The sequence below is a fragment of the Tarenaya hassleriana genome, unplaced genomic scaffold (genome assembly GCF_000463585.1).
Source record: "Tarenaya hassleriana unplaced genomic scaffold, ASM46358v1 Cleome11, whole genome shotgun sequence".
Taxonomy (NCBI): Eukaryota; Viridiplantae; Streptophyta; class Magnoliopsida; order Brassicales; family Cleomaceae; genus Tarenaya; species Tarenaya hassleriana.
The window spans coordinates 1488942-1502302 of record NW_010961290.1 but is presented as its reverse complement, the minus strand read 5'-3'; the positions used below and the strand labels follow the sequence as shown (position 1 = coordinate 1502302).

The following is a 13361-nucleotide window of genomic DNA, read 5'->3' as shown; positions in this document are numbered from 1 at the left end:
AATATATATATATATATATATATGCTTGTTGTATGATACGGTGAATCTACCCTTTTTGTCCCCTCCTTTAAATTTTATTATTCTCTATAGAATTCGGATTATAATTCTATTCTACTCGCACTCGGTCAAAAAGGAAAAAGAATATGATCAACACACTTTGCATGCGTATAAAATTTACAAAATATCTAATCTCGTTGCAAGTAAAATGTCGACTTTTTTACTTAACAGAGAGAGAGAGAGAGAGAGAGAGAGAGAGAGAGAGAGAGAGAGAGAGAGAGAGAGGGAGAGGGTCGTTAGGCCTTACTCATATGAAACCCATGAAATCGAATCATATAATATATATGTATCAAAACAAAAGAAAATCGACGTAGCGTGATTCGGTTTCCTCAGCTCGCCCGCTTATAAATTCACGTGCATCAACCCTTTCTAACCTCTTTTTTTGTTTTACACAACGGCCATGAAACTGATATACACGTGCGTATCTATACGTATGTGTATGTTCCTATGCATATACACGTGCGTAGTATGTAGTATAGATGGAGCCATATATGGCCGGCCTAATGGTTCCAAGAAGAATAATCCAAAGAGAAATTGGACCTGCAAGGGAATAAGATAAATATAATGATTGTTTCCTGAAACGGAAAGAGTTTGAGGGTCATTTTCATTTCAATTCCTTAAGCTTCTTGAACTTCTCTTCCTCATATTATATATACGTACGTACGATCACATATGCGTATATACATTACATATATACGACCTTGTTATATAAATATAGCCAGATATAGATCACATATTCACGCTCGTTCTTCCTTCTTCTTCCTACTCTCTCCCCAGAAACATTTCAAGATTGGCTTCTTCTCTCTGTCTTGTTGCAGAAATGGTTAGCGCGACGGTTGCGAGGAACATCGTTGGCATTATTGGTAAGCACAAACATATACATACACATATATATATGCCTTTGTGTAAAGCCCAAGTATGCATATTACATACAAATACATATGTTATTGTATGTATATATTTATGTGGTAGGATAAGTAACCTCTTTTCGTGTCTTAGCTCTAACGTTTTAATTTGGTTTATTTCACAGGAAATGTCATCTCGTTCTTCTTGTTTGCATCGCCCATGTAATTCATCAACCTCTCTTCTTTATGCTTCTTCCACACACAAACTCACATACACAAACATCTACTAAGGCTTAGTATATGTATATACCGATGTATAGATCAATTTATTCTGCATTTACACGCTGGTAGAATTTTTTTTGAAAACTATATGTTGCCCCTTGAATTATTTATGGAAAAGAATATATAGAGACATGCAAGATCAAGTAATATGAAAATGGTAATAATATAAGGTGGATATATATATATATGTAATGGTATATGGAGACAGACCAACGTTCGTAAGAATATACAAGAAGGGAAGCGTAGAAGAGTACAAAGCGGATCCGTACTTGGCGACAGTTCTAAACTGCGCGCTTTGGGTGTTCTACGGATTACCAATGGTCACGCCAGACAGCACTCTCGTCATCACCATTAACGCCACTGGCCTTCTCATTGAGCTCTTCTATATCTCCTTCTACTTGTTCTTCGCCCCCAAAAACCGTAGGGTACGACGTTAAATGTCCATACATACATATACACATATACATACATACGTATACATATATGTATATCAGTTTCTTGGTTTTTGGTTGTATTGTGATGTATATGGGCAGGTAAAAGTGGGGATATGGCTTGCGGTGGAGATGGTGTTTGTGGGGATTGTGGCGACACTCACGTTGCAATTATTCCACACACATAAACAGAGATCCTCTGTGGTTGGGATCCTTTGTGTTGTTTTCGTCAGCCTCATGTACATTTCCCCTCTCACCATCATGGTAATGTGCCTTGCTTATTTATAATTTATACTTCCTTTTTAACCTTTCTTCTTTTATTGTTTTCGTATATATTTTTTTTTTCAAAATTTCAAATTGTGCCTAAATTTTCACATAATAATAACATCATTAAAAACCCATTGGAATATTTATAGTTTGAAAAAAATGGCATTAATAATGATTTATCTGTATTTTGAATTTTTTGGTGAAAATGAGATATGTTTCAAGGCTTCGGATGCGTTCTACATGATGCCATATATCGACGTGCATAATGGACGACCATAAATCTGATTTATAACGTTTCACCCTGATTTTTTTTAATCTTTATTAATTAATAAAATTTTCCCATATTTGATTTTTGTACAAAACAGGGAAAGGTGATCAAAACCAAAAGTGTAAAATACATGCCATTCTCTCTCTCGCTAGCCAACTTCCTTAATGGTGTTGTTTGGGTTATTTATGCCCTCATCAAATTTGATCTTTTCATTTTGGTACGTTTTTCTCTCACATTTATATATATATATATACACACACACGCATACCTACATGGACTAATGTACGATATTTTTGGAATCGTAATCATATCTCATGAAGATATATAAAAGATGGAAATCACGGGAAAAAATTTCGATTATTTTGAAGTAATTGTGAAATCTAATCATTGATTGGATTTTGCAGATTGGGAATGGGTTAGGAACATTATCAGGAGCATTACAGCTTATCTTATACGCTTGTTACTGCAAGACAACACCAAGAGAGGTTGAAGAAGACAATGCCTCGAAACCTACGGGGATACAACTCAGTGGAAGTCATGGACAAGCTGCAAGAGCTTATGCTTAAACTTGATTAGTAGATTAATTAAAAGTAATTAACTACTTGTGTCACGTTTCCAATTTAAGTTTATGGGTTGGAATTGAACACAGAAAATCACCCCATGCTTGGTTTTATATAATATATATCAAAACCTAGCGGACTATCTTCTACAAGGGTCCCCCACACGCAATACTTCTATGACCCATGGATCATATAGGTTTTGTCTTGGCTCTCCTCTTCTCTTGTCTCTCTCTCTCTAACAACAATTGCTAACGACAAAGCTGTCTATAATGGCACTGGTATCATCGATACGTACATCTAATTTCTTCGTATATTCATCTTCACATTGTGAATATTATATACACAAATCATCGTATTTATGCATACACATATGTAGCTGTCTATATACATGTTAGCTGTATTTGTGAGTTTCATATTCATCTTTGTCCGTGAGATACTCGGGGCTATTTGTTGATTCGTTCAAGCAGAAAAATCTACAATATTATGTTTCTCATAGGATGACGCGAAGCAATACGTACATCCCAAAACAAACCATCCATCCATGCCCTGAACACAGTTTCCTTTGCATTCACATATACAAGATCAAGCTGGAAAAAAGAAACACCCACGTGGTTTGGCATTTTCAGGTGGATATGATACGACGCCGTATTGTTTCGTTCTTTTCTTTTCTTTTTTTCTTTTTCCTATTTGCATATTCTGTGCATCACCCGCCGTTTCTTCTTCTCCGGAGTAGCGTGTACTTGGGCCTTGATGCCGTATGTTTTCAGTTGAAAGTTCTCAAAAGCTTCGGACACAGCTTCAACCTGAAACAAGACGAAACAGTGCTTGATGTTTTGTGGATTAATGAGGTTGTGAATGTGTGGATGATGGCTTTATGGCCTACCAGTTCGGGTTTCTTGGAGTAAACCCTCACTATCATGTCCTGATATGTTGTTGGTAGCAAGTGACTGATTCGCTCATCCGGTATCGTGAATTTCTCATCGCTGTCGAAATCCTGAGTAAAGAAAACAAGTATAAGACATTTTCGAGATGCTAGAGTTTCATCCAGAGTCTTTAGAGGCGCTAATGATGAAATGATCACAAAGAAGCTTATAAAACGATCAAAACATTAAGGGAGAAATAGAATCTGCTAATGAGTGAAGACGCATGTACCTTGAAAAAGTTGATGCTGGAAAGATCCGAGCAAGAGAGGTTAGAAATTTCGAGCAAAAGAGATAAAACCGGTGGAGTTAGGTGGAAAAAAATAAGCATATAGTTTGATCATGATACCATTCGAGCGGGTTTTGTCTTCCACGAGCCAAATCAATCTTCACATTGCTGACAACAATATCCTCTTCTTTCAATGTCACACCTCCGTCTTTCTGTTATATGAAAAAAAGAATATTAAGTACAAAAGGATTGCTCAAAAGTTCCCTTGAGAACAAATACTGTGAAGACAAGTGCAGAACCTGGGAACATATGATATCCTGTGCGGTGACAGCTTTGAAATGCTCTGCTTTATCCTTGGGAACAGCATATTCATTACAGAACTGCAACAACAAAAGTATATAAAAAAAACCCAACTCTACCAGGAATCCACATTGCTACATATCTGGAACATGTACATCGGTTAAGAGTAAGATAGAACCTGATACAACTGCCTTCTGCGAATGCGAAGAATTAATTCTCGGGATTCGGCAAGTTCGGGATCTGGTGCTGTTTCAATAGTTTTGATAATTGTATCGTCCAACTGCATCGAGGAGACCAAAGGTTATCAAATAGACCAGGAATTATTTGCCCGAGGGAATGATCTGTTTCACGAGCAAGGAATGAACCTTCCAGTATTGAGAGGGATCTTCAATTTGCGAAGAAATTTGTAAGTAACTGTTGGCTTTCACTAAAACGTCTACTAGCATATGCTCTATAGCCTGCAAAAGATGGTGTAACCGTGTAAGTTTAGAGACCTCAGCAGTTCAAAAAGCACACTCGCAGTTAAGGAAGAGCTTGAATACAGGGTAAGAAACATGCTGAAAAGAGAAAAAAGCATAGAAAAGGAAAAGTAAAATGCTCATGTTGAACACGCTATGTTACCTTCACTTTCGGATGTGTGTAGACTGTCCGATAAAGATCAGCACGAGATGAAAATAACTTGTGGATTGTGAGATCTACAAAGTTAACCATAGTTTAGAAGCGTACAAAAGCGCTCAAATATGTTAAACGCCAAAGTTAGATGGAAGAAACTCACAATCCTTAGCACGATAACAGATTTCATCTCCCAAGACTCGCATTGTCTCTGTCAGTCTAGGAAGCTCTCAAAGTTAGAAATTATCATTTATCAGAAAAAAGAATAGATCGGCTATTAGCCAGAATGAAGACCTTTGGAATTGGAAATTGCATCCTAGACCACAAGCTCGAGAATCACGGACAATGTAGTCAAACCTGTAAAATATTGTAGACAATGAAAATCAACGTTCAACAACAAATGTACAGATCAAATAATCAAGAACCAGTACTGTACAATAGAAATAGAAACTGAATACAGTTAAAACAACTATTAATAGATAGAATTACTTGTCCACATCAATCCCATTCCGACCATTTGCGACAATGTCATACAAGAAACGTTTTTCTTTATTGCTCTGCAGAGTAAAAAGTGAGAGAAAAGGGATATAAACCATAAGCAGTTGCTCTACTAGCTCAAAATAAACAAAAGAGTTATGACACAACCTACTTTCGACTGTGAAAATTCAGTGCTAGCGAGTATCATTTCCTGTCAAGTAAACAAATAAAGAAGGAACAGTAAATACGAAATGAAGGAAGACTTCTTCAATTGAACTTCTTAAAGATAAAAACTAGTGCCACAGCTTCCAATTTCAATACTAGAGAACACAATCTTAGGAGAATCAGAACAATCGTTAGAAAAAAGGCAATACTACCTTCACTTGTTTCATCATTTCAGCATCAACATCAATGTGGTGTGAATCAACAATATAGTCAATCATTTTTACAGACATCAACTCATGAGACCTGCAGAAAGATGCGAGAAGAACTACCGATTAAAAGAGCTGATGAAAAAGAATATCCACCAAGTCAATGCAGTAAATTGAGTGCTGTAGTCTTTATCGAGTAATGTACAGCATACCATTCATAGCCACAGATAACCTTTGGGAGGAACTCACGCTCAAACATATGACTAAAAGGCCCATGGCCGACATCATGAAGGAGTCCTACATTAACAGATTGGAGGTCAGAAAATGGATGATATAGGATCACAGTCATTGAGCTCAGTGAACTGACAACAATTACCTGCAAGTCTCACAGTCTGAACATCGGTGCGGTCAATACCAAGCTCCAATCCCTAAAAGACAGCAGCACATACATAAGAACCTTACCATACCTGTGCATTGTCTTTAATTCTGAAACATGTATACGCAGTTCAATACCTGATATGTTTTAAGCTTCAGAACAGCTTCACCTGCAAGCCAGTATACCCCTAGGGAATGCTCAAATCTGGAATGCACAGCTCCTGGATATACCATGTCTGTCACTCCTGAACCAAGTACAAGTTCCCTCAAGAAATTAATCCAAACTGTGAAAAGCTCATAATATGCTTAAGGAAGTAACCTAACAAGATACGATTGTTCAACGATAAAAAAAAAATTGATCTGTACAACCAATCTTCCAGTGGAACCAAATAAATTATTGGTTTATTGTTGCTTCACTAACATCAAAAGCCTGCTTTCAATTTCACTAGAAAAGATTATTGATTCGTTTCCTATACACTGTATTCTGCAAAACAAGTGGTTTTTCATAGACCGACATATTCATTTTGACAATACGAGAATCACTATTTGGAGCAAGATAGGTGCGAACTCACCAAGTTGCTTCAGCTCACGAAGCCTACCACAAGGAAATAGATTAAAGAATCAACTTAGCAAAACCACAGATCGCATGAGTCAAGGACAGAACAAAGTAGGGAGACAGAGCACAATCCAACAACATACCTCTGAAACTGCTCAGTGTCAATGAATTTTAAACAAAGCTGCAATCCACGCAGAAAATAATTAGTACATGGGAAAAATAGAGTCAACCTAAAACTAGAACATAGTCCTGTTTGAAATTTCAAAGACAGTGTTAATTGCTTTTCCGCGGATCTCAGATTCGTTCTCGGGCAATTTGTCCTCCATGTAAAATATCACTCAGACTGTAATAACACAGAAGAAAAATCAAATCACATAAACAAAAAGCAATTCTAGCAAAGGATCTGGAACTCTTCTGCAAACATTCGTTCAATCGTCAAAGTTATTCCTCGTCTTCATGCCATGCAACATAAACTAAGCCGTCGCATTTGAATTGACAAATACGACAACTGAAACCTTCTTCCGAATGATCTTTATACACCAAAAAACCATGTAGCAACACATACAATCTCCATCAAACAACAAAAACGTTACCGTTTACTTTAAAAAAACTCTTAATGTGTCCATTAACAACAAGAAGTTACGTCAGAAACGGAATTTCTGAACGATGCATACAATAGCACGCCTCGCTTACACCTACGTAATGTATAAAGTGATGAAATGAAATAGAAAACGACGATAGTAATCAAATTTCCACTCGAACAAAACAAACGCACTGAAACACCAGATTGTTCACGAAACCAGTCCTAAGAACCTTCACGGAGAGAATTTCGACATCTAGAAACCACATGAGAAATACGAACAATTTCGAGAAGAAAAATTACAGGATCGAGATAGATGTTTCCGTGAACGTTGTCGTAGACATGCTTCGATAACCGGAACTCCTGGGGCGGAGCTCCGGCGGCGTATGCCGGCAAATCAAGATCTTCGTTACAGTACGCTCCCATTGGATGAACTCTCAGTCTCACTCCCTCGCTGAAACAACAGTGCCCGCCGAGAGAAAGAGTGAAATTGAAGCTTGAATGGGTACGGAAGGGGATTTGAGGAGATTTGAATTTACTAGGAGAACCGGAAGGGTTTTTATTTGTGGCGGTTTATTAATTTAATATTTTGGATTTAATTTAAAATTTTACTTTTATTTTAATTTCCAGACGGGGTTTTGTTCGTGGTGTCTGGGAAGTGGGCCCATGAAATGATTATTTATTGGACGTGCCATTGTGGTGTCTATAATTGTATATTCATTTATTGCGTTTATTTTAATTATATTTTTTTATTATAAAGATTCGTATTTTAATTATATTTCAGAATGGGTTTTCCAAGTATTCATAGAGTTGTTAATAATTGAGAAGTCGATTAGTCCGGTTTTTCTATTTAATTTCAGAAAATATTGTAAAAACATTATACATTAACGTTAATAATGATAAATATATATTATTCTATCATTGGATTGCTTCATGAATAGGCAAAATAAAAAAATAGTTGTGATGTTTGATTTATTCTTCTCATCCAAGTTCATATAGATATAGTTCCATGTAATTTTTTTACGTATGAATACTTTGGATTCAAGATTAATATACGAAGTAAAAATAATATATACATTTGCTATCCACGAGATAACGTATAAAAAACATGAGGTCAGGACCTTACAACCATTAAAAGAGCTCCCGTCCCTCTTCCGTTATCACAGCCATGGTGGTTGTGACCCATCTTCCCACTTCCTGGGACCGAATCTCGCCGTCTCTCCTACATCTCCGCCGCCGCATACCCGCCGCGTCCCCGGTGTCCGGACGGAGGAGATGGCCGGTCTCCGGCGGCCGCGGCGGTTTCGTCTTCTCCGTACGAGCTTACATGGAGAGCCCTAATTCCATCTCCAGCTTCGCGAGTAAGGTCATCGGCTCGCTTCCAGTGATCGGACTCGTGGCAAGGATTCTGAGCGACGAGGGCGGTGTCGGCAGCGATATAATCGATTTCGCCGAGTTTAGGCGGCGAGTGGGGAAGAAATGTACGGTGGATGATTCTAGGGCTTTTTATGAGTTCCAAGAACGAAGAGGCAAGGTGAATTTCGAAATTCTATCTGCTAATTCGTTACAGTTCTTCTATCTGAGTCGTTCCAACTGTGTAGTAGTAAGTACCCAAGGAACAATGAATTCATCTCTCTGTTGAAGATGAATCTGAGATCGAGTTCAGTATTCTCAATGTGATAAAACATTATAAGTTCCTCAAATGTTGTCTTGAGTAAAATCTGTGGAACCAGTGGCTTCACTTTTAGTTAGAAGTTTGAATCTGATTTGGTGTTTTTTTTACTGGTTTGAGGCTCAATCTCTGAAGAGCTCGAAGTCTACGACAGTGACAATCAAAACAAAGCTTTAGCATTTTACACTATTTTTTCAGAAAATGTGATGGATTTGTTGTTTTTACATATTGTTTACCATTGTTTTGAGCATAAACTTCCGTTTTTTTCTTCTGGGTTATGGCGTGATAAAGTGGGTGTGGCTTTGGTGGGTAGGCAGGGGAACCCTTGTATGTGCTTTTGTGCTGTTGGGTGACTGCGGTCGGTGCCGGACTTCTGAAATCCGAGGAGATCCTTGAAGGCGTAGCCAGGCTTAGCATTTCAAACGATCTCGAGTTTGAAGAACAGAACTTCATTGCATTGATGAATGAAGCCAGACAGGTTTTTTTCTCTCAGTTACAATTTCCAAATGATCTTTTCTCATTTTCTTGGTTTTACTCCAAAGAACTATAGAATTCTTGACGAGTAATACCATAATTTAGTTGTTGATCTCTCCAAATGCAGAGGAGGGCAAAGTTAAACGTGGCTGCTCCGAAAATCCCAATGGAATTAAGAGTGGAAAAGGCTCTTGAAGCAATCTATGTATGTTGCTTTGGGACAGGACTCATAGAAGAGGAGGATGAGAAGCTTCTGAAGGTGATGCTCAGTTCAGTTTTCCTGTCGGTCGAGCAGTCTGAGATTCAGAGAATCGTCAAAGAAAAGGCCACGAGAGTCGAGGAAGGAGGAGAAAGCAGCGTCGTTCCCGAGCCCAAACGACTATCCAAAGAAGCTATTCAAATGCAAATGAAGGATCTTGAGTTCCTTCAGCAACAGAAGACAGAAACTTGAATAGTTGTAAAAAAGAACAAGAATGTAACTTCCTCTGTTTTTCTTGCTCTTTTCTTGGTTTGTCTCCGGTTTGCACGAGTTACCAAAAACCGGTGAGTTAAATACACAGAATCGAATCAATTGGTTGAAGAAAAGAGTTTACCAAAGAAAGTCATTCGAGTGTAAGAGTTCTAGGAGGTATGTGTTTAAAACAGTTTGTGTTGTCCTTGGAAAGGTGAAGCCTTTGATATTTTTATTTGGTTGTGTTGTGAAAGAAGAATGATATTCGGTAGATTTAATTTTAACCGGAACGAACCGAACCGGACCGAGAAAGAACCGGGCGAAAAGCGAAGTGCCAGTATTGAGGCCCAGTTCTGCGAAATAGTTTCGTATTACGTGAAGCCCAAAATTCGTTGGTTAAAGATGAGCCCAGATCTCTGACTCGATGAAAGCGATGCAAAATCAGAGAAAAGCAAAACTCCGACTGAGCGAGTCACTGACGCGGCGGCGGAGCGGCGGCGGAGTTATGGAGCAACCTCCGTGCATCACCGTGAGTCAGCGTGAGCAGTTTCTGGTGGAGAACGATGTTTTCCAGATCTACAGTCACTTCGATTCCAGTGACTTTGCCACTCAGAAATTCGTGTAAATCAATCAGATTTGATTTCAGCTTATAGCATGTTTCTTATTAATCCGATGAATTTCGGTATATCTGTGGGATCTTTCCACGCAAATTCATCTAGAGATGAATCACACTGTTGATAGATTCTTTTTGTAGGGCGGAGATTCAGCGAGACAAGCAGTTAGATTACCTGATGAAAGGGTTAAAGCATCTAGGCCCGTCTTTTTCGTCATTGGATGCTAAGTATGTGATTTTCTTCTAGCTTTCTCTACATAAAACCTGGTTGCCTTGTTGTTTTATGAATAAATTGGCGAACTAAAAGTTGCTATTGTACATCGATCCTCGTCAATTCTTCTATTAGAACTTCATCTTGCATTTTCTTGCGTTATGTTCTGGACATTTAAGGTTCTTTCTTGTGTTCGGGACATTTAAGGTTCTTGATTGTGTTCTCTAAAATGCATGAGTTTGTATGGATATTGGGATATGAATGGATTTTGAGTGAACTGGAACCTGACTTCTGGGTTTTGGACAGTCGACCTTGGCTTTGCTACTGGATCCTTCATTCAATTGCACTGCTCGGGGAGTCTGTTGACAAAGAACTAGAAAACGATACCATGGATTTTCTTGGACGCTGTGAGGTTAGACATGTTTCATTACTTTGCTCTGCTTACTTCTACTTTGGTGGTTCCCATGGAAAGCTTAAAGACTAACACATCCCGTTTTTCTCTGCTTGTGTCTCTTTTGATCGGTTCATGTGCTTCCCCCTTGCTTGTATTGTTACTTTAAATTGGTTCAAATCACCCTCAGTTTCTTGTTGTCATGGACTGGCAGGATCCTGATGGTGGATATGGTGGTGGTCCTGGCCAAGTAAGTATAGTTTGTTGAGATTACTTATTACTTTCAAACATATGAATCACTATCATCATCATGAAGTTGGAAGCTTAAGTGGAGATCAGTTTATTTGCTTCTGCAAGATCTCTAGCCACTCCGTATTTTAAGTTTTGATGAATTCTACATCTTCCTCTCATGGCAGATCAAATTAGGATGCATAAGTTATTTTTTGGTTTGAGTTTTTATTGTATGGATGTCTTACATCCACTAGTAACAGAAATCTTTTCCGCTCAGCTGCCACATCTTGCAACAACTTATGCCGCAGTGAACGTGCTTGTTACTTTAGGAGGTGACAAAACCCTTTCTTCGATTAATAGGTGGTGTGGTCGATTCTTATGATTATTTTCTTTGAAATAATAGCAGTTTTTGCTTCTGATTACAGACTCACATGTTATTTGAAATTGTTACAGAGATAAAATGTATAACTTTATACGACGAATGAAAGATAGCAGTGGAGCTTTCAGGTCTGACTCTGTCTCTCTATCTGTTTGAACCTTTTGACTGCACCAATTTGTTTGCTACAACTTCAGCCCTTGTGCTTGCTTAGTGCCTTTGATGTCACGATTCAAACGGGCTACTTCAACTCTTGCCTGATTATTTTTCTAATATTCAAACATTTAGCTGACACCCTTAGTCTTTTCATTAACTGAAGCAACCTATGACTTACTCGTTGAACATCCTCAGGATGCATGAGCGGGGAGAAATAGATGTCCGAGCATGCTACACAGCGATTGCGGTGAGTTTGCGCTTCGCTCTCTCTTATTGCTTAACATATTGTAGTTGAATATGATTCCCATACTTAGGATCAATTCTCCAATTTACTTCCAGTATCCATGGCTTGAGCCTCCCATGAAGATATCATGAATGATTTGAATATCTGGACTCATGCTCACATCAGAAATGGTCTTTTAGTTGAAATTAGATTGTTAGCTAATTAGATATCTAACATATCTGAGTTGGTTTTCTTTCGCTGATATGTTTGCCTCCCTATCTTTACCCAGGTTGCAAGCATCTTGAACATTCTGGATGGTGATCTTACGCGGGCTGTGGGAGATTACATTTTGAGGTAGGATTACGGTATCTAAAGTCGACATGCGGTGATAAAGTGGTACAGTTTGGAAATTGAGATTTATTTTATTTCATTTTCAAAGCTCTTTTGACGTATTCTGCTTCTGAGCAGTTGTCAAACCTACGAAGGTGGTATTGCGGGGGAACCTGGCTCTGAAGCTCACGGTGGGTATGGTTTCATACTTGCTTCTATTTTTTCAGAGCTTGATCAGTTTGAATTTTGTTTTTCAGGGGGCTCATGCTTATATGTGCTTATTATCCTCCTTATCTAGTTTCGGAACAACCTTTCTCAGGGGTGCTCACCCACATTTACTCTGTAATTCGTTGCTTAGGTACACCTTCTGTGGGTTGGCTGCTATGATTCTAATTAATGAGGTTGACCGTTTGGACTTGGCTTCTTTGACGGTAAGATACTCTGCAGTTGTTTTGAGATGATTAATGGAATATTTTTTCTTGCTTGATTCAAAACTTAAAAGAAAAGAATCTTGTGATTATCTGATGCATCTAGGATTGGGTTGTACATCGACAAGGTATAGAATTGGGATTTCAAGGTAGGACAAACAAATTGGTTGATGGTTGTTACTCTTTCTGGCAGGTTAGCCTTCTTACTCTGTATGTATCCTTTATGGCCTCATTTATTATTGTTCATCGTTTTAAGTCCTCCTACGTGAAACCCCAATGAAATGCCCCGCTGTGTATGACCAGGGAGCCACTTGTGCACTGCTACAAAGATTAAATACGAAACATGATGTGGAAGTGCATGGATCATCATATATAGCGAGAGTGACAGATGAGGATCACTGTGAACACGAACATGATGGTGATGATCTTGAGGACAGTGATGATGATGATGATGATGATGAAAGCAGTGAAGGTAGTTTTTGGGATTCCCACAGTGATTCTCATTTTCTTCAGAATACCACATGCTCCGATGCTCTTGCCTCATCTCTATCAGTCTATCTAATATGTTACCGTTACCATAGCACTCGGACTGATTTTTTTAACTCTCTTTATGACTACAGGAGAGGACCAGGGTTTCCGCGGTACATCCTCTTACACATTCAGGAGGAAGGAACC

General features: G+C 38.5%; 4 protein-coding genes across 6 annotated transcripts in view; 3 read left to right on the top strand and 1 right to left on the bottom strand.

Moving 5' to 3' along the window:
- Positions 1-754: 754 nt before the first annotated feature.
- On the top strand, positions 755-2994 carry LOC104805400 (bidirectional sugar transporter SWEET4). Its single transcript, XM_010529961.2, has 6 exons — positions 755-920; positions 1088-1124; positions 1393-1609; positions 1718-1879; positions 2248-2367; positions 2555-2994. The coding sequence occupies exons 1-6, from the start codon at positions 878-880 to the stop codon at positions 2714-2716; spliced, it is 741 nt and encodes a 246-aa protein (XP_010528263.1). The 5' UTR covers positions 755-877; the 3' UTR covers positions 2717-2994.
- Positions 2995-3172: 178 nt separating this feature from the next.
- Positions 3173-7666, bottom strand: LOC104805399 (deoxynucleoside triphosphate triphosphohydrolase SAMHD1 homolog). The gene is made up of 19 exons (XM_010529960.2): positions 7434-7666; positions 6694-6731; positions 6567-6589; positions 6133-6239; positions 5996-6047; positions 5832-5916; positions 5626-5716; positions 5421-5459; positions 5261-5328; positions 5066-5128; positions 4935-4990; positions 4781-4854; positions 4525-4617; positions 4338-4439; positions 4159-4239; positions 3980-4071; positions 3863-3878; positions 3594-3704; positions 3173-3513 (listed from the first exon to the last, which is right to left on the bottom strand). The coding sequence occupies exons 1-19, from the start codon at positions 7554-7556 to the stop codon at positions 3394-3396; spliced, it is 1434 nt and encodes a 477-aa protein (XP_010528262.1). The 5' UTR covers positions 7557-7666; the 3' UTR covers positions 3173-3393.
- A 581-nt stretch (positions 7667-8247) lies between these two features.
- On the top strand, positions 8248-9962 carry LOC104805398. Its single transcript, XM_010529959.1, has 3 exons — positions 8248-8664; positions 9116-9280; positions 9404-9962. Exons 1-3 carry the CDS (start codon positions 8299-8301, stop codon positions 9725-9727), a joined length of 855 nt encoding a protein of 284 aa, XP_010528261.1. The 5' UTR covers positions 8248-8298; the 3' UTR covers positions 9728-9962.
- A 161-nt stretch (positions 9963-10123) lies between these two features.
- LOC104805397 (protein farnesyltransferase subunit beta) overlaps positions 10124-13361 on the top strand; it is a 4268-nt gene continuing 1030 nt past the window's right edge. Inside the window, exons 1-13 of one of the 3 annotated variants that reach the window (XM_010529956.1) lie at positions 10124-10348; positions 10482-10568; positions 10858-10963; positions 11157-11192; positions 11451-11533; positions 11627-11680; positions 11901-11952; positions 12218-12282; positions 12397-12453; positions 12617-12689; positions 12793-12879; positions 12990-13158; positions 13307-13359. In XM_010529956.1, the coding sequence (XP_010528258.1) occupies positions 10152-10348; positions 10482-10568; positions 10858-10963; positions 11157-11192; positions 11451-11533; positions 11627-11680; positions 11901-11952; positions 12218-12282; positions 12397-12453; positions 12617-12689; positions 12793-12879; positions 12990-13158; positions 13307-13359 (1119 nt within the window). In that variant the 5' untranslated portion in view covers positions 10124-10151. Of the gene's footprint in view, positions 10349-10468; positions 10569-10857; positions 10964-11132; positions 11193-11450; positions 11534-11626; positions 11681-11900; positions 11953-12217; positions 12283-12396; positions 12454-12616; positions 12690-12792; positions 12880-12989; positions 13159-13306; positions 13360-13361 lie in introns of all 3 variants that reach the window. The other 2 variants (XM_010529955.1, XM_010529958.1) reach the window with 2 other exon arrangements.